The 19,319-nt window shown below is 31.5% G+C and overlaps 1 protein-coding gene across 5 annotated transcripts; it reads left to right on the plus strand.

Annotated features, from left to right (window-relative positions):
- The first annotated feature begins 460 nt into the window (after positions 1 to 460).
- LOC143082940 (mucolipin-1-like) lies at positions 461 to 14,655 on the plus strand. 5 transcript variants are annotated; one of them, XM_076258986.1, is made up of 6 exons: positions 461 to 622; positions 1,231 to 1,347; positions 1,657 to 1,779; positions 11,824 to 11,937; positions 12,299 to 12,426; positions 14,465 to 14,655. In XM_076258986.1, exons 1-6 carry the CDS (start codon positions 599 to 601, stop codon positions 14,505 to 14,507), a joined length of 549 nt encoding a protein of 182 aa, XP_076115101.1. In that variant the 5' UTR covers positions 461 to 598; the 3' UTR covers positions 14,508 to 14,655. The 5 variants fall into 5 exon arrangements, with proteins under 5 accessions (XP_076115101.1, XP_076115099.1, XP_076115100.1 ...); XM_076258984.1 differs by having other exon boundaries at positions 466 to 622; positions 11,824 to 12,036; XM_076258985.1 differs by lacking the exons at positions 461 to 622; positions 1,231 to 1,347; positions 1,657 to 1,779 and adding exons at positions 5,896 to 6,041; positions 6,650 to 6,766; positions 7,076 to 7,198 and having other exon boundaries at positions 11,824 to 12,036.
- The last annotated feature ends 4,664 nt before the right edge of the window (positions 14,656 to 19,319 follow it).

Genomic DNA, 19,319 nt, shown 5'->3' on the forward strand with positions numbered 1-19,319 from the left:
GGGTAAATTCTAAGCTAGAATTTGGACCAGTTAACACGATTCACATCCTGTTTTATATTTATTGATTGATTTAGCGATTTCACATTTGATATAAATACACTTTTCTAAATGTTTTCATGGAAAACAGTTGTAATCTTCTATTGCATCGAAAAACAAATATGTTTATAAAGGTTGTATTTGGTAAGTAATGCTATAACAAGTATGTTAAAGGTTGTATTTGGTAAGTAATGCTATAACAAATATGTTAAAGGTTGTATTTGGTAAGTAATGCTATAACAAGTATGTTAAAGGTTGTATTTGGTAAGTAATGCTATAACAAGATAAATGCTTTGGCACACCAGAAAGCAGTGTCTTATCGTATAGGGGCAAACGATTGTATAATTTGTATAATAATAATAAAAAATGATTTCAATATGATTAAAGTCATTCTTAAAAAAAAGATGCAAAACATTTTCTATGCTGAATTCAGAAAACAAAAGACCATTACAAGAAGAAGGAAAAAGGAAAGATACTGTCTAACAGAGCATGTTGGGAAATATTTAAGCTGAATGATTTGATATTATGTCTTTCGAATATCATAACAATAGTGGGATCAGTAATGAAATTAAGTATTGACCATGGGGTGAGTAAAATTAATTCTGTTTTACATAATAGTAAACACATTAACTGACAACGCTAAAAAAGAAAAATACAAACAGTCATGTAATAGACCACAAGACACAACACAAAAAACTAAAAACTAAGCAACACGAACCCCACCAAAAATGGGGGTGATCTCAGGTGCACCAGAAGGGTAAGTACACATTTAGCAATCCATCGTGTTGCTCTTGTTATTACAAACCCCAGATAATAGTTTAATTCGGCAGGTCACATTCGAAAAAAGGGAAGGGGATTGTAGTTACGACATAAGGAACATATCCGAGATCATGATCAAACAGAAAAACTCAATGATCGATTCAAGATTAAAGTTGTGAGGGCGGTTTAATCAGAATGATGGAAAAGGTGTTTTTGGGACTTATTTTAACAGGAAACGGTATGTGCAAATGAACTGAATTCTTATGTGTCACGATGTCTTAAAAGTAAAAAAGTTAAGGGCGGATTGCTAAAAGCTAATAAAGAAGATACACGTTTTCCATCTTAACTGAGGAAAACTAGCGATACAAGTTTAATTCATATTAACATGGACTTTTGTTTATTCATTTTCTTTTATACATGTATATTCTACTTCAGATACAAACAAACTATATCATATCAATGTACGATACAACTGGTATTCTCCTTGGATTTGGCTGTTTGTTTACATGGATGAGTGTCTTGCATTATTTAGCGTATGATCACGTTTTTGGCGTAAGTACAAAGAATATGGAGTACGAAAAATATATTGATTAATTAATCCGAATTTGATTTTTTTCAGTAGTCGATATTTGGACGCATACAGTTTATGCGAGCACCGACAATGAATCTTGAGTACAAAAGGGATTTTTAATGTTCTTACTGCCTACGGCATCTCATCAATAACACACTACTTTTAAGTCTGATATTTTAATACTAATATTTAATATCTATAATTATAAGAAAACGTACAAATGGTGTATGAATTTTGTGTAGTTTTCAATTAAATGATTGATAAGTTTATATTATAAATTTGTATTTCAGCTTTTATTTTCTGTGATGGAGAGATCAGCATTTGTTGTTTTAAAGTTCCTGGCCTGCATTTCAATATTGTTTACTGGGTTTGTTTTATTTGCATGGGTAGTCCTTGGACCCTACCATATAAAGGTACACTATCTTAATATGTTGCACGAGGTTTCGTCTTATTTAAAGAATTTCGAGACTAGTTGAAATAAGATATTCGTAAAAGTTCACTACATTACTCATTTGACATCTTCTTAATATAGTTATCTTTCAAGTTCGGTCAAACTATTAGAATCATGTTTTCAGACTTATATTCTAGAGTTGAAAATAGTATTACAATTATCAAATATATCATGCATAATGTTGAAATTGAAAATAACAGCAGGGTACCAATGCTCAAATTTATTTGTTCAGTAACGAGATACAATCAAAGTTAAAAGAAAAACTAAATCAAAAGAATGCAAAATGAACATGATCTGTAGCATTGACATGATATGCGTTCTGGTATGCTTGTTTCAATCGGATTACGAATACATTTTCACTCAAAATGTCAAATTCGGGAATAGGAAATGGTAAAAAATGTTTATCGATGGTTACATTTCGTAAATCAATGAAAAAACAAATAAAAAAACAAATACCCAGTTGCGTTCACATGGTAAGGTCGCCTACTATGCAGTTACACAAGCCATGCAAAAATAGAAACACGCAGTCAAAAAACTTCTTCCTTAAGCTTATTGACCATAGATGAATTTGGCTAATGTTTTCTTCTCAGGTCCCTTCTTTTTATCGATCGTTTCTTTTAAATTCTTTTCTTTTTAAAGTAACTCCGTTTCTAGTTATTGTAAACCACTGTTCGTCGGATGTATGCAATTTATAAAGAGTTATTTTATTTTATTAGTTTGATTAAAGACACTTTATATATATAAAAAGAAAGTGAACAGAGATACAATGTTTTGAATACATTTATATATATTAAATTATAATGAACATATTGATCATTAAATGTTTGTTGTCTTTTTGTCATATTTGTAGGTGGTGGGTGTTTCATTAACGTATTTCTCACATTTATTTATTTATAAGACGAAGTGTTAAAGGTTAATATCACATATAAGTTACATGGGTGAATGACATGCACAAAAGAAAAACCTTTATCGGTTTAGTATAGCACAAACAATGTTATCTAGGTTAACTATTTCTTACATCTTGAAAGAAAGGGTAAAAGTCCATCATACGTTGATCATAACAGTTCCAAATAATCTATAATACTAAGTTCACGGCCGACACTCGGCTAACCGAGAGTTAATCTATATTGAGTATGCGGCTATATGGGCGGTTGGTCTGTTAATCGGGTTGGTTATACGTCTGTTAAGAGTAAAACGCACAATTTAATGTCAAATTCTGTTAAATATACAGATTTTTGGCATATTATAAGAACCAAATGAAAAAAGGAAAAGTGTCTGACAAAATTATATCTATCGTAGAACATTTTCCACCTGTAAAAACAATTTATAGTCTGCGCAGTTTTCAGCATAACTAAAAGGCGTCGCGCAGGTATGTAGTATTTATGCTTATACGCTCAGCAATTGTTTTTATTAAAAGGCGAAATAAACAGTTTTAGATATCATTTAAAGGACGCAAAAAAGTACTTTGGTTCTAAAAAATAGATTGAAGTTAGTAAATATTTCTTGAATGTAATATAACGTGAATAATACCACGTTTTAGTGAAAATTATGGGAATAAAGTCTGTTAATGGGTTGAACAATTAAAATTGTGTCAGTTAAGAGTTATTTAGCCACGACAATAGTTTTGCTACCTTTATATTTTCCCATTGAAAAAGTTAAGAATGAGATGTTCTTGAGTAAATAAAATGATAATACGGTGCAACAGTATCCTTCTAGTAAGAGCATTTTTATTTTGACTTTCTTTGCATTTTATTGAAGGGTGTGTCACTTCAATTTAGCGTGATATGGATTGGCCGCTGGAATATGCATGCATTTATTATTAACGTTTTCAATCAGCCTTAATATTTGTGTCTGTTCAAATTAAAGTAGTACGTTCTAAAATCCGACTGAAGGTGTCTTTCTGATACAGCACTGGGTACAGAAGATCTTTTTTTTATTTCCTGTTATGGGCCCCAAAGGGCATAAACATTATAACATCAATAATTTTCATAATACAATATAAACAATGATATATATAAAAAAGATTAATGAGAACTATTTAAGTTCTTAAAGAATATGTAGATAAAGAATCTATAATATGTGGGTTTGTTTTTAAATACTAATGCATTTTAATGCAAGTGTGGTTGAAATAGGTAACAAACAAGCAACCCAAAAAGAAAAAAAGAAAAATAGATATACATATAAAAAAGAAGATGTGGTATGATTGCCAACGAGACAACTGTCCACAAGAGACCAAAATGACACAGACATTATCAACTATAGGTCACCGTACGGCCTTCAACAATGAGCAAATCCCATACCGCATACAGTAGTCAGCTATAAAAGGCCCCGATATGACAATGTAAAACAATTCATACGAGAAAACTAACGGCCTTATTTATATAAAAACAAAAATGAACGAAAAACAAATATGTAATAAACGAACGACAACCACTGAATTACAGGCTCCTGACTTGGGACAGGCACATACATGAATAATGTGGCTGGGGTTAAACATGTTAGCGGGATCCCAACCCTCCCCTAACCTGGGACAGTGGTATTACAATACAACATAAGAATATATGTATAGTACACAATAAGTTGGAGCAATTGTTCAATATATACATATAACGTGTTGTCGTTCTCATATGCACATGATATTGGTCACTGGACGTTAAACCCTAATTCGTCAGTATCATCCAATTGTTTCTTTTCTTCTATTAGTTGATCATATGTTGTTTACAAATCATTCTAAAGAAGTAAATGGAAAGGATCGAATGAAGCTACATTTGGTTATCTTATGTTTTAATTCATGTTATTCCGTTTAGTTCCTTTCTACATAAGTGCAGAGGAGAACTGCAGTTGTCCGCATGTAAACTTCTAGCATTTGTCACCAATTTGAGTACATCGCAATCCGTTACTGTTTCAACACCCAGGGGTGTTTCATGTCTGTATTCTTAAACAATTATTATTTTTTCTAACTAACTCTTTACTTCTGCGGGCTAAGCGGATGATTAGCAAATTAACTGTTGTTTGTCCTGACCAAAAATCAAACCCGATCTCCTAAATGCGAAGCTAGCCTGCTCACTACTTCTTCGCTTCATTAAATGGGATTCTAACTTCAGACCATCTCATCTAGCTGGTATACACCATCACACTCAATCGTAACATTAACGTTAACCTTCGAACTTCAGCGTGTTAACCAACGCACTTCGGCTTGGACCATAGCATTTCACCGTGACCGCCGCGGTTCCGATTCCTACAAATATATTGATACAAAACGCAAAACAAAATAAAAAACATGTCATCCACTTAAAATAAGTTCCAAACGATGTTTCCATTTATGCAAACTTCAAAGATGATGAAATTCATTATAAAAACAAGCAGTTTTTGTATGATTTCATTATACCAAACTATTTTTAGGGGTAAATTCTAAGCTAGAATTTGGACCAGTTAACACGATTCACATCCTGTTTTATATTTATTGATTGATTTAGCGATTTCACATTTGATATAAATACACTTTTCTAAATGTTTTCATGGAAAACAGTTGTAATCTTCTATTGCATCGAAAAACAAATATGTTTATAAAGGTTGTATTTGGTAAGTAATGCTATAACAAGTATGTTAAAGGTTGTATTTGGTAAGTAATGCTATAACAAATATGTTAAAGGTTGTATTTGGTAAGTAATGCTATAACAAATATGTTAAAGGTTGTACTTGGTAAGTAATGCTATAACAAGTATGTTAAAGGTTGTATTTGGTAAGTAATGCTATAACAAATATGTTAAAGGTTGTATTTGGTAAGTAATGCTATAACAAGTATGTTAAAGGTTGTATTTGGTAAGTAATGCTATAACAAATATGTTAAAGGTTGTATTTGGTAAGTAATGCTATAACAAGTATGTTAAAGGTTGTATTTGGTAAGTAATGCTATAACAAGATAAATGCTTTGGCACACCAGAAAGCAGTGTCTTATCGTATAGGGGCAAACGATTGTATAATTTGTATAATAATAATAAAAAATGATTTCAATATGATTAAAGTCATTCTTAAAAAAAAGATGCAAAACATTTTCTATGCTGAATTCAGAAAACAAAAGACCATTACAAGAAGAAGGAAAAAGGAAAGATACTGTCTAACAGAGCATGTTGGGAAATATTTAAGCTGAATGATTTGATATTATGTCTTTCGAATATCATAACAATAGTGGGATCAGTAATGAAATTAAGTATTGACCATGGGGTGAGTAAAATTAATTCTGTTTTACATAATAGTAAACACATTAACTGACAACGCTAAAAAAGAAAAATACAAACAGTCATGTAATAGACCACAAGACACAACACAAAAAACTAAAAACTAAGCAACACGAACCCCACCAAAAATGGGGGTGATCTCAGGTGCACCAGAAGGGTAAGTACACATTTAGCAATCCATCGTGTTGCTCTTGTTATTACAAACCCCAGATAATAGTTTAATTCGGCAGGTCACATTCGAAAAAAGGGAAGGGGATTGTAGTTACGACATAAGGAACATATCCGAGATCATGATCAAACAGAAAAACTCAATGATCGATTCAAGATTAAAGTTGTGAGGGCGGTTTAATCAGAATGATGGAAAAGGTGTTTTTGGGACTTATTTTAACAGGAAACGGTATGTGCAAATGAACTGAATTCTTATGTGTCACGATGTCTTAAAAGTAAAAAAGTTAAGGGCGGATTGCTAAAAGCTAATAAAGAAGATACACGTTTTCCATCTTAACTGAGGAAAACTAGCGATACAAGTTTAATTCATATTAACATGGACTTTTGTTTATTCATTTTCTTTTATACATGTATATTCTACTTCAGATACAAACAAACTATATCATATCAATGTACGATACAACTGGTATTCTCCTTGGATTTGGCTGTTTGTTTACATGGATGAGTGTCTTGCATTATTTAGCGTATGATCACGTTTTTGGCGTAAGTACAAAGAATATGGAGTACGAAAAATATATTGATTAATTAATCCGAATTTGATTTTTTTCAGTAGTCGATATTTGGACGCATACAGTTTATGCGAGCACCGACAATGAATCTTGAGTACAAAAGGGATTTTTAATGTTCTTACTGCCTACGGCATCTCATCAATAACACACTACTTTTAAGTCTGATATTTTAATACTAATATTTAATATCTATAATTATAAGAAAACGTACAAATGGTGTATGAATTTTGTGTAGTTTTCAATTAAATGATTGATAAGTTTATATTCTAAATTTGTATTTCAGCTTTTATTTTCTGTTATGGAGCGATCAGCATTTGTTGTTTTAAAGTTCCTGGCCTGCATTTCAATATTGTTTACTGGATTTGTTTTATTTGCATGGGTAGTCCTTGGACCCTACCATATAAAGGTACACTATCTTAATATGTTGCACGAGGTTTCGTCTTATTTAAAGAATTTCGAGACTAGTTGAAATAAGATATTCGTAAAAGTTCACTACATTACTCATTTGACATCTTCTTAATATAGTTATCTTTCAAGTTCGGTCAAACTATTAGAATCATGTTTTCAGACTTATATTCTAGAGTTGAAAATAGTATTACAATTATCAAATATATCATGCATAATGTTGAAATTGAAAATAACAGCAGGGTACCAATGCTCAAATTTATTTGTTCAGTAACGAGATACAATCAAAGTTAAAAGAAAAACTAAATCAAAAGAATGCAAAATGAACATGATCTGTAGCATTGACATGATATGCGTTCTGGTATGCTTGTTTCAATCGGATTACGAATACATTTTCACTCAAAATGTCAAATTCGGGAATAGGAAATGGTAAAAAATGTTTATCGATGGTTACATTTCGTAAATCAATGAAAAAACAAATAAAAAAACAAATACCCAGTTGCGTTCACATGGTAAGGTCGCCTACTATGCAGTTACACAAGCCATGCAAAAATAGAAACACGCAGTCAAAAAACTTCTTCCTTAAGCTTATTGACCATAGATGAATTTGGCTAATGTTTTCTTCTCAGGTCCCTTCTTTTTATCGATCGTTTCTTTTAAATTCTTTTCTTTTTAAAGTAACTCCGTTTCTAGTTATTGTAAACCACTGTTCGTCGGATGTATGCAATTTATAAAGAGTTATTTTATTTTATTAGGTTGATTAAAGACACTTTATATATATAAAAAGAAAGTGAACAGAGATACAATGTTTTGAATACATTTATATATATTAAATTATAATGAACATATTGATCATTAAATGTTTGTTGTCTTTTTGTCATATTTGTAGGTGGTGGGTGTTTCATTAACGTATTTCTCACATTTATTTATTTATAAGACGAAGTGTTAAAGGTTAATATCACATATAAGTTACATGGGTGAATGACATGCACAAAAGAAAAACCTTTATCGGTTTAGTATAGCACAAACAATGTTATCTAGGTTAACTATTTCTTACATCTTGAAAGAAAGGGTAAAAGTCCATCATACGTTGATCATAACAGTTCCAAATAATCTATAATACTAAGTTCACGGCCGACACTCGGCTAACCGAGAGTTAATCTATATTGAGTATGCGGCTATATGGGCGGTTGGTCTGTTAATCGGGTTGGTTATACGTCTGTTAAGAGTAAAACGCACAATTTAATGTCAAATTCTGTTAAATATACAGATTTTTGGCATATTATAAGAACCAAATGAAAAAAGGAAAAGTGTCTGACAAAATTATATCTATCGTAGAACATTTTCCACCTGTAAAAACAATTTATAGTCTGCGCAGTTTTCAGCATAACTAAAAGGCGTCGCGCAGGTATGTAGTATTTATGCTTATACGCTCAGCAATTGTTTTTATTAAAAGGCGAAATAAACAGTTTTAGATATCATTTAAAGGACGCAAAAAAGTACTTTGGTTCTAAAAAATAGATTGAAGTTAGTAAATATTTCATGAATGTAATATAACGTGAATAATACCACGTTTTAGTGAAAATTATGGGAATAAAGTCTGTTAATGGGTTGAACAATTAAAATTGTGTCAGTTAAGAGTTATTTAGCCACGACAATAGTTTTGCTACCTTTATATTTTCCCATTGAAAAATTTAAGAATGAGATGTTCTTGAGTAAATAAAATGATAATACGGTGCAACAGTATCCTTCTAGTAAGAGCATTTTTATTTTGACTTTCTTTGCATTTTATTGAAGGGTGTGTCACTTCAATTTAGCGTGATATGGATTGGCCGCTGGAATATGCATGCATTTATTATTAACGTTTTCAATCAGCCTTAATATTTGTGTCTGTTCAAATTAAAGTAGTACGTTCTAAAATCCGACTGAAGGTGTCTTTCTGATACAGCACTGGGTACAGAAGATCTTTTTTTTATTTCCTGTTATGGGCCCCAAAGGGCATAAACATTATAACATCAATAATTTTCATAATACAATATAAACAATGATATATATAAAAAAGATTAATGAGAACTATTTAAGTTCTTAAAGAATATGTAGATAAAAAATCTATAATATGTGGGTTTGTTTTTAAATACTAATGCATTTTAATGCAAGTGTGGTTGAAATAGGTAACAAACAAGCAACCCAAAAAGAAAAAAAGAAAAATAGATATACATATAAAAAAGAAGATGTGGTATGATTGCCAACGAGACAACTGTCCACAAGAGACCAAAATGACACAGACATTATCAACTATAGGTCACCGTACGGCCTTCAACAATGAGCAAATCCCATACCGCATACAGTAGTCAGCTATAAAAGGCCCCGATATGACAATGTAAAACAATTCATACGAGAAAACTAACGGCCTTATTTATATAAAAACAAAAATGAACGAAAAACAAATATGTAATAAACGAACGACAACCACTGAATTACAGGCTCCTGACTTGGGACAGGCACATACATGAATAATGTGGCTGGGGTTAAACATGTTAGCGGGATCCCAACCCTCCCCTAACCTGGGACAGTGGTATTACAATACAACATAAGAATATATGTATAGTACACAATAAGTTGGAGCAATTGTTCAATATATACATATAACGTGTTGTCGTTCTCATATGCACATGATATTGGTCACTGGACGTTAAACCCTAATTCGTCAGTATCATCCAATTGTTTCTTTTCTTCTATTAGTTGATCATATGTTGTTTACAAATCATTCTAAAGAAGTAAATGGAAAGGATCGAATGAAGCTACATTTGGTTATCTTATGTTTTAATTCATGTTATTCCGTTTAGTTCCTTTCTACATAAGTGCAGAGGAGAACTGCAGTTGTCCGCATGTAAACTTCTAGCATTTGTCACCAATTTGAGTACATCGCAATCCGTTACTGTTTCAACACCCAGGGGTGTTTCATGTCTGTATTCTTAAACAATTATTATTTTTTCTCTCTTTTTTAGCAATGCACCACTCTCTACTGTCCTTATCTATTATTTTATATTCTGCATCTCCATCCAGATTCTCGTGTATACCATGAGGGTACGGAATGGGTTTTTTGTTTATTTCTGTATTCTTTAAATTGTTATGCCACTTTTCTCTACATTTTATTTATCTTACTCATTATTCTTTCTCTATTCTTTATATTCTAGCATCCAAATATATTTTACTTACTGCTGTTTAGTTACATTACGACGTTTATCTCTGATTTATATGCTTGTTACTAATGTAGATGACTTTTGAACAGAATCCACAAGATTTGGATGAAATTAATATTACTTTAATATTACACTTTTTGAAACCATTTTTATCAATTTTCAATTTCTATTGTCTAAATTGTTCATTGATCATGTGTTGTTTACGTATGTTTTATGTTTCATTGTTCATGTGTTGTTTCCCTATATTTTATGTTTCAGTGTTCATGTGTTGTTTCCGTATATTTTAGCCGTTCGTCTTGAGCCTACCCATGATGCGACAACACCCCACATAGTAGCAATTATTCTTTTATTGCCATTCATAACTCTTAACAGACCAATTAACAGACCGAGTTTTATACATCCGACCCATTAACAGACTAGGTTTTAAATAAACATTGATTAATGTCACCAAAATACAGATTTTCGTGAAGATTTTTCACACAATGATATTATTATGGTTAACAAACATAATGTCTGTCTTTTTTCGATGTTCAAAATATTGCATGCAAGTAAATTCGAACAATGTGCCATTTTGTGTACATTTTGTGTGTGTAAAATGTGTATAAATTTATTGATGAGTAACCCGCCTTTTCATTTTATAGAACGTTTATCGAAGCTAGAAAAAAAATTATTACACCACTGGATTCAGCAAATTGAATTGTTTTGTCAGACATGAATATTTTTTATGATAAAAATATTTTTAAAAAGTTATACAATGAAACATACTAAACTTGCAATGATTTTCTCGATGACACATGATTAACAGACTTTAGCAAACCCGATTAACAGACCAACCGCCGATATAGCCGCATACTCAACATAGATTAACCGACCAATCTCTCGGTTAGCCGAGTGTCGGCCGTGAAGTTGTTGACCGGGCAAACTAACTGGTTTAAAGTGTTAATTATCACCATAATGAATTAGCTGACTGGTTGACCGAGATGACTGGGTCTCAATAATCAGACAAAAGATTTAGATCGATTGTTTGGCTCCCTATTATGATATTTCAGATTCTATTGGCAGATATAGCGTGTATAGCAGCAAATTGTTACCTCAGATTGGCTCAGAAACGAATAATTCTAATGCAACATCGTTGGTTGCGTTCATTTTGATTGGATAACGTCACCAATTTTCATGGCATCAATCCATAATTGATTATACGGTAATATTCCCCCGCCATTTACCTTATCTTGCAACCACCAACACACTTATTAATGCCGTCGGAGATTTAAATGCAATACAGGTATCTCTTAAATAAACGACAGAAAATCATAGCATTTGGAGTGTATATAAACCGCAATGTAATGTTAACATATGTTCTGTATACAAAATAAACTGAACAAGAATATTTTTTTTGAAACGGTTAATTACTTTTTATTTACAGTTTGCTTCCTGGACATCCACCTTCCAGTCTTTGTTGTCTATTATGCACGGAGACGAAGTTTATGTCACTTTTACTGCTATTGATTCTGACAAAGAGATTATTTCGTATATCAATGTAATTTTTCTTGTGATATTTTTGGCTATATTTACTTTAGTCACTTTAAACATATTTATAGCAATATTCAACACAGCATATGAACATCAACATGACAATGTAAGTATATTTTGTAAAACGTATCTCATTTAGTAATCGGTTATCAATTTATAATCTATATCTGTCATTAATATGAAAAGCAGAGATGTTGGTCAATTTATTTGATCCGTTAAATACAACTTACTCCTCCCTGATGGAGTTAACTCTTGTTAGCGAATTAAAGATATCTTTTTTCGACAGTAACCTTCCAATTATTCTAATGCAGTCCATCGAAAAATTGACTTTCTTGTGTTATCTTAATATACAAATATTGACTTTTTAGACATATAAAAAAGACCACAGAAGTGACCTTCTGAAATTTATAGGAAGAATGGAAACTAAAGCGTTTGACACCGATGCATGTGTGTCATGTGTAAAACGTTGTTGCCCATCAATGTTGGGATGTATGTCGTAAGTATGAATATGGCCCAATTTATTATAACTGATATTTCTAAGACCGCCATTAGCTTGGAATTTAAAGCATATATTATCTCTATTGTCTGTGGGATGTAATATATATTCTACTTCAGTTTTATACATTTTCGAAAATAAGTGGCTGACTTTTGAATTTCATATTCATCACATGAGTCGTCTTTATTCTTATTAGAAAGTATAAAACCACTAGTTCATAGCCCTATTGACTTCTAGGGTAAATATCGCAATCATACACATTAATGGCTACGTTGTCTTCATATAAGGTGACAATCATGTCATGTCAAAACTATATTTTATCCTGACTTGTGCTGGAAAATTAAACATACTGTTAATTGCATTTGATAGCGTAATGGTTTCCAGAAGTTTGATAGTACAAAAATAGGTACTTCTGATCTGAACAACATCGTTGGTGTACAATCATACTATAATTTTTTATACTTTTTTTTTTGTCATTTAAAATTTTTTTTTTAGCAAGGGTTCTACAGTGAGCTCAAGTCCACAAGCTTTCATTTGATACCAACGCTACCAAATAATTCACATATTGACAAAGATGCAGCTATGCGTAGGAACCTATTTGTTTAGTATATGTACTACTCTCTTGTTCTTTCCCGAGACCGGTCACAAATCAGTGGTTTTATACCTCACACTCTGACAGATAATTCTGTCATTAATTTAAAGAAGTTCAGTTAAAAGTCTCCGTAATACAACCAAACAAAAAAGAGGAGGGTACGTCTAGGGCACTATGTTTTTTTCACAAAGTTGTTAGAGTCTGCGTTAGATTTGTTAATCATTCAGCAGGTCGAGACCTATAGAATTTTGTCGTCAGATTACATTTGCATAATATTTTACAAGCACACAATAAAAAAAAATGTTCCTATTAAATTGATCAAAAACACAATGAGCATCAATGCATTGTAGGCTAATACCAGTTTATTTTCAATAACCCCCTCCCCCATCAAACAACTGGGGGATGAAAGAATGAACTAACTTCCCCATAACTAATTACATCAGTATATGGTTTAAATGCTTTAATGTACTATATTATATCATTTTCATATGAATTTATCTGTCCTGGTTGTTCTTGCGTTTATTTGTACTCCATTCCTGTCAGGTAATGTTGTTATTTTAGCGGTATTTTCACCATTGCCATTTAAGCGGGAGGTTTGGCTAGCCGTAAAATCAGGTTTAACCTACCATGATCTTAAAATATCCTGTATCGAAAGTTACGAATATGACAGTATTGCTTTTGTTAACACTGTGTATCATTGTTTGGTAACACAAGACAACATACTTTTGATAATCTGTGTTGGTGTGCCGAATGTGGCTTTTATTTTTATTTAGCAATGGTCCTTTAATAAAGTTTTGATGACCTTTGCAATGACAGAAGTAAGTTGAATAAAACAAAAATATTCCTTGTGAAACAAACAAAAAATAAGTTTGTGGATGCAGTTTACGTACGATTAAAATTCACTCCTTTTATTTTACGAAATAACTGAAAAGTTGGGGCATCCTGATTTCGAAATCTAAATGCAAATTGACATCATTTTTCGGATTTGGTGTTGTTGCTGTCTTATGAACGAATTTCTGAAGTCTTGAGTACTTAAAACTATGTACTTAAGACAGAAACACTGTTTGATAATGTGAGCATAGAACTATCATAGTCTGTAAATGTAATCACAACAGAGAGAGTAGAGAAAAATGAAATCTCTGAAAAACATTGCGCTGTATGTCATTCAAATTACATGTTCTCGGTACAATTTATGCATGTGGTAGTCTTTTGTATTGTAAAGAATTCCGTGAATTAATCAAAGAAACAAAGTAGATAAGATTATGTAAACAACCAATCATAATGTCCTGGTATCTATGATGAGTTTATTGTCGGGAACATTGGTGTGCTAAATTATGCATATGCGCAGAGAACAATGTACCTGACCTGTTTAATAGTACTAATGATAGTAATAGTAATTGTTTTCATTTAACAAAAAACTTATTATGATACATCTGCATATTTCAGGTTTTGTGATGAAACCAATACAATCGAAAATCCTTCCAATTAAAAGCAGGACTCCATATAGCAATAAAAGTTTTTGACGATATAATTTGATGTCAAGATGGAAGAAGAAATATTGCAATTTACTATTTTATTAATGTAAACAGTTTTCACATTTGTATTTTTTGTGTTGAATAAACAAAAAATATCTTTAATATGTAGTTGCATACACAAAAAGAAGTGGGAGTAAAAAATGCAGTCCATCTTGATATAATTTTGAATTTGGAAATTAGTATGGCGTTCATTATCACTGGACTAGTATATATTTGTTATGGGGCCAGCTGAAGGACGCCTCCGGGTGCGGGAATTTCTCGCTACATTGAAGACCTGTTGGTGACCCTCTGCTGTTGTTTTTTATTTGGTCGGGTTGTTGTCTCTTTGACACATTCCCCATTTCCATTCTCAATTTTATTCATATTGTCTTGATACTTGACGAAGCATTGGCATCTTTAATCTAAAAGATATTCAAATTTTATTTCTACTGATAACTTAACGACATGACAATTGCAGCAGGCAACAGGTGTAAATAAATTCATCATAAATCTCATCATCGTAAGCCTGTGACGTCACTTAAAATGTTTGCATGGTTCAACTTTAACTTTAAATGTTGTTTATTATTTGATAATCTTAGTTCTGAGTGTTTATAATTGTGTAGTTGGTACTATTTCTTTGAAATGTGTCTCAATATTTTATCCCCGTTATTTGTAGTATATTAAATAAGGTATGTGTTAGGATTGCTAATGAAACACCTATGAACATGAAGTCAAATGACGAAGATACAAACAATTAAATTACAGCGTACTACCTTCAACAAGGAAAAGAACGTATAGTCAGCTGTTTTGTGTTTTTCTATGTTGACGTTGATGTTTGTTTGTTCTTATTTTGTGCTGTTACACGCTATGCCATGTTAAGGGAAATATTATCCTATCCACATTATGTATGTGTCTGTCCGGAAGCAGGTGACTGTTACCCAGTGGTTGTCGTTGGCTCTTATTTATGTTTTCCTAAAAATGTATATTTGTAAATAAAGCAGGCCGTTAGAATTCTAGTATGAACTGTTACGCATATGCCATATCTTGGCCTTATGTAGAAGAATAAATAGATAAATAAAACAAAACGAACTACAAAGAAAATTCATTACAGAAAGTCCCTTAATAAATGACAAATATCATAAGATCAAACACATCAAACGAATAAAAACAAATGTTATATTTCTGACTTGGTACATAGATATTTCCTTGTTTGGGAAAATGGTGCAAAAAACCCTGGTTTTATGCTAGCTAAATCTCTCACTAGTACCTGTTTTGCGCATATAACTCCGTATTATTGACAGCAATGTGTGAGAAAATGAACCAGATATAATAGGATCATATGCAAAAAAATGCAGTCAACATAGTGCAATCATCATTAACACAAATAAGACGGACACGAGCAATATTTAAAAAATTTGTTTTAGTATTTTCCACCAGAAATATGTACAAAAAAATAAACTATATACCTAATTACTTCAAAAATAAAGCTACCATATATTTACACCAATCATATTGTATCCAATATTTTAAACAACAAGAGAGAATTTAAGACCTTTAAGGTGAACAAGTGAAATCTAAACGTCCAGATTGCTCATGTGCATCGTCAAAATACAATTAAAGTCCAGAGGTCATGTTAATTGCTGGCGACCTTAACATCGTAATCAATAACCAACATATAGAATATCCCAGCCCATCCAACGGAAAAAAGAACTTTCGGTTATTGATAGATGCAGTTAAAGACTATGAAAGAAAAGGGATAAAGTGCGATCCAGATGAACTAAAACTGTAAACTTTGTCTGAATGGACCAAAACTATTCAAATATGCATTTAGAAACGCACCCGAAACTACGATGTATTAGCACAAAGGTTTCTAACTTACCTAAGATCAAAGAGGATGTTGATACTTTGTCTTCTTTGAATGACAACGATGTCGTTTGTCAAACTGTTAAAGCATCCACTAATTTTGTCTTTATATGTAAAAATCATTGCTTGGAATGTCTCACAAAAAAGTTTGGAATAAAACTGATAATCTAACATATTCTTTAACATCGCTTACAAAGGATGACCGGTTACAAAATCACAAATCTGTCCTACCAACTGTAATATCAAAGTAAACGAAGAAAATCTATCTTCATTTTACTGGATACTAAAAACTTCTAAAACTCTTTGTAAAGAAAAAAGAAAAATCACAAGGATACTGAAATCCGAATAAAATTCAAAATTGAAAGTCCGTAATCAAATGTCAAAATCAAGAGCTCAATAGGTAAACCTACTCCTTTTTGCCAATATTTAAGTTGGCCCTCTTTAATGGTTTGTTTGCAGTTAGATGGGATAAATTACATTGGGTATAAGAAATGTTTATTCCAAAATATTACAAGTAGTTAAAACTGTCATACTTTATCACTAAACCAGTTAGAAATAATAAAAATAGGTGTCAATAAAATTAATAAAATCGATTGATGATTGTTTGATTGGTGTTTCAATCAAGATTTTAACACCACTTTCAGAACTGTTGACTATATCATGGCAGTCAGTTTAATTAAGATTAATGGAGGCAGACAGAGTGCATGGAAAGAACAACATTTGCAGGAAAGTTGACAATCATAGTCAATTAAGATTTCAGTTGAACAAACCTGCCATGTGATAGGTTCGAAATCATGACTTCTGAGTGTTGACATGATAAATTTATGGATATTTGAAATTAAGTTATTGTTAGATTTCAGCCTATCTTATCATTCCATTTAGTTATCATATGTTCACAAGTCAGTAACCAAGTTTACATTTTTCAGTGTTGGTCAGAGACAGTTAATTTGTTTAGCTAGAAGTCTATTAAGGAAGACTAAGATACTGGTTCTTGATGAGGCCACTGCAGCAGTTGACATGGAAACAGATGATCTTATCCAGCAGACAATTAAACAAAAGTTTGCCGATTGTTCTGTTATAACCATAGCTCATCGTTTGAACACAGTCATGGATTATGATAGGTATATTTTTTACAGATATTAATATTTATTCCCTTGCAAACAGTATTTTGAACTCTTTTTCTTTTTCTTGAAGTGAAAACAAACTTTATAGGTTTTTGCTTCAAACATTTTTTTTATTAATTGTGACAAATATTTTATACATTTTAAAAATGCTAAGGTACGATTTTTTTTCTTCAGCTGTAGATTATTGCTCAAGACATTTTTATAATATTATCCTGGATAATATTCACAATGCCTAGGCATAGCTTCATTGTTGTGATATAAGCACATTTCAGAAGTATAATTTATTATATTTCAGAATCATGGTCCTGGACAAGGGCGAAATAATGGAATTTGATTCTCCCAATGAGTTGCTGAAGAACACTGATGGATTATTCTATCAGTTAGCTAAAGATGCAGGAATTGTGTAAGAACTTTATATGACTGAAGTGACTCAACTAAAAAAATTCTCTCATGAAAAAACAGATTATGATTTACCTGAGCAGGATGGTATTGGTGAATTACCAAGCTTATAAATATTATTAAGCTTTCAGTTTCAGAAGATTTATATGACTGAAGAGAATCAATTAAAAAGGAATAAAGGAAATAAGAAAATTGAGTTACAATGAAAAGTACCAAAAGTTCAAACTTTGCCAGACAGGGATGTTTATTACGATGGGTGGTTGAATTATTCAGTGCTATAATACTCTGAGTTATCTCCCTTTTTATGCTATTTTGTTGCCAATCACCTAAATATTTAAAATCTCAGCATCATGCAATTAGAATAGATCTGTTTTAAAAAAAAGTATACCTGAAGAATAGTTTTGTTTACCTTATGAATATTCATGAATATATCTGCTTTCTGTATTTTATTTGTTTAAACTTGCTGAATGCTTTTCTGGGATGCTTTTGTATAAAGTAGATCACAAACGTTTACACATGCAATGCAATAAATTGTGTAGAACTGATTAATAAATTTACTAATAGAAAAACAATAACACATAGAATAAATGTACAGTCAAACCTGTATAAAGCAATTAACTCATGGGAAGTATCAAAAGGGTCTGCTCAAGAGAGGTGATCTTTTAAAAGTGGTTCCGAAAAAACCCATTCTGATTCAGACTTTGCAAATGACCGGGACAGGGGAAATTATTTTAGTGTTTTCAATAAGTAGTTATCCTAAATGTTTGCAGACAAATAAAAATGGTGTATTCTAGCGCTCTAAATTTGAGGAAAATATTTGAAAAAGTTAATATTCCTCTAGAAAAAAGTTGATGATTATGTTTTCATTGGAAACTAATTGGAGATAAACATGAGAAAGTCTTAAATTCACAATTTCGTGTGTGATTTCGGATGCAAATGGGTGTTGATTCTCATTTTTATGTTGATACTGAAACACATTTAACATCATTATATTTGATTCGTTAAAACTTTGAAAATGACAGTTGCTAAAAGTTCAAATGCTTATATATTTAGTGCAAACAATATGTGACCCCTAACTACGTTACACAGATGATTGCTGAAAAGAGTACAACTGCTTTACAGTTTTTATACAATAAATCCTTGAAAAAAGGAGTGGGTAAGGGGGATTGTATTTACAATTAGATATAATAAACTTGTATAGACAAATTTATGCTATTTTTTTTTTAAGTAATGATTATATTAATTATTGTAGATTTTGAAAATAAACAAATTTATCTACCACATTCTGAACATAGTGCTAATAGCCATACTTTTGAATTTGTTATACATGTATTTTTCATTAACTGACCATTCTGATTTGGTTAAATTTCTAAATTGTTAAAATTGTTTAATCTTTATTAT

The sequence above is a fragment of the Mytilus galloprovincialis genome, chromosome 7, assembly GCF_965363235.1.
Source record: "Mytilus galloprovincialis chromosome 7, xbMytGall1.hap1.1, whole genome shotgun sequence".
NCBI classification, from domain to species: Eukaryota; Metazoa; Mollusca; class Bivalvia; order Mytilida; family Mytilidae; genus Mytilus; species Mytilus galloprovincialis.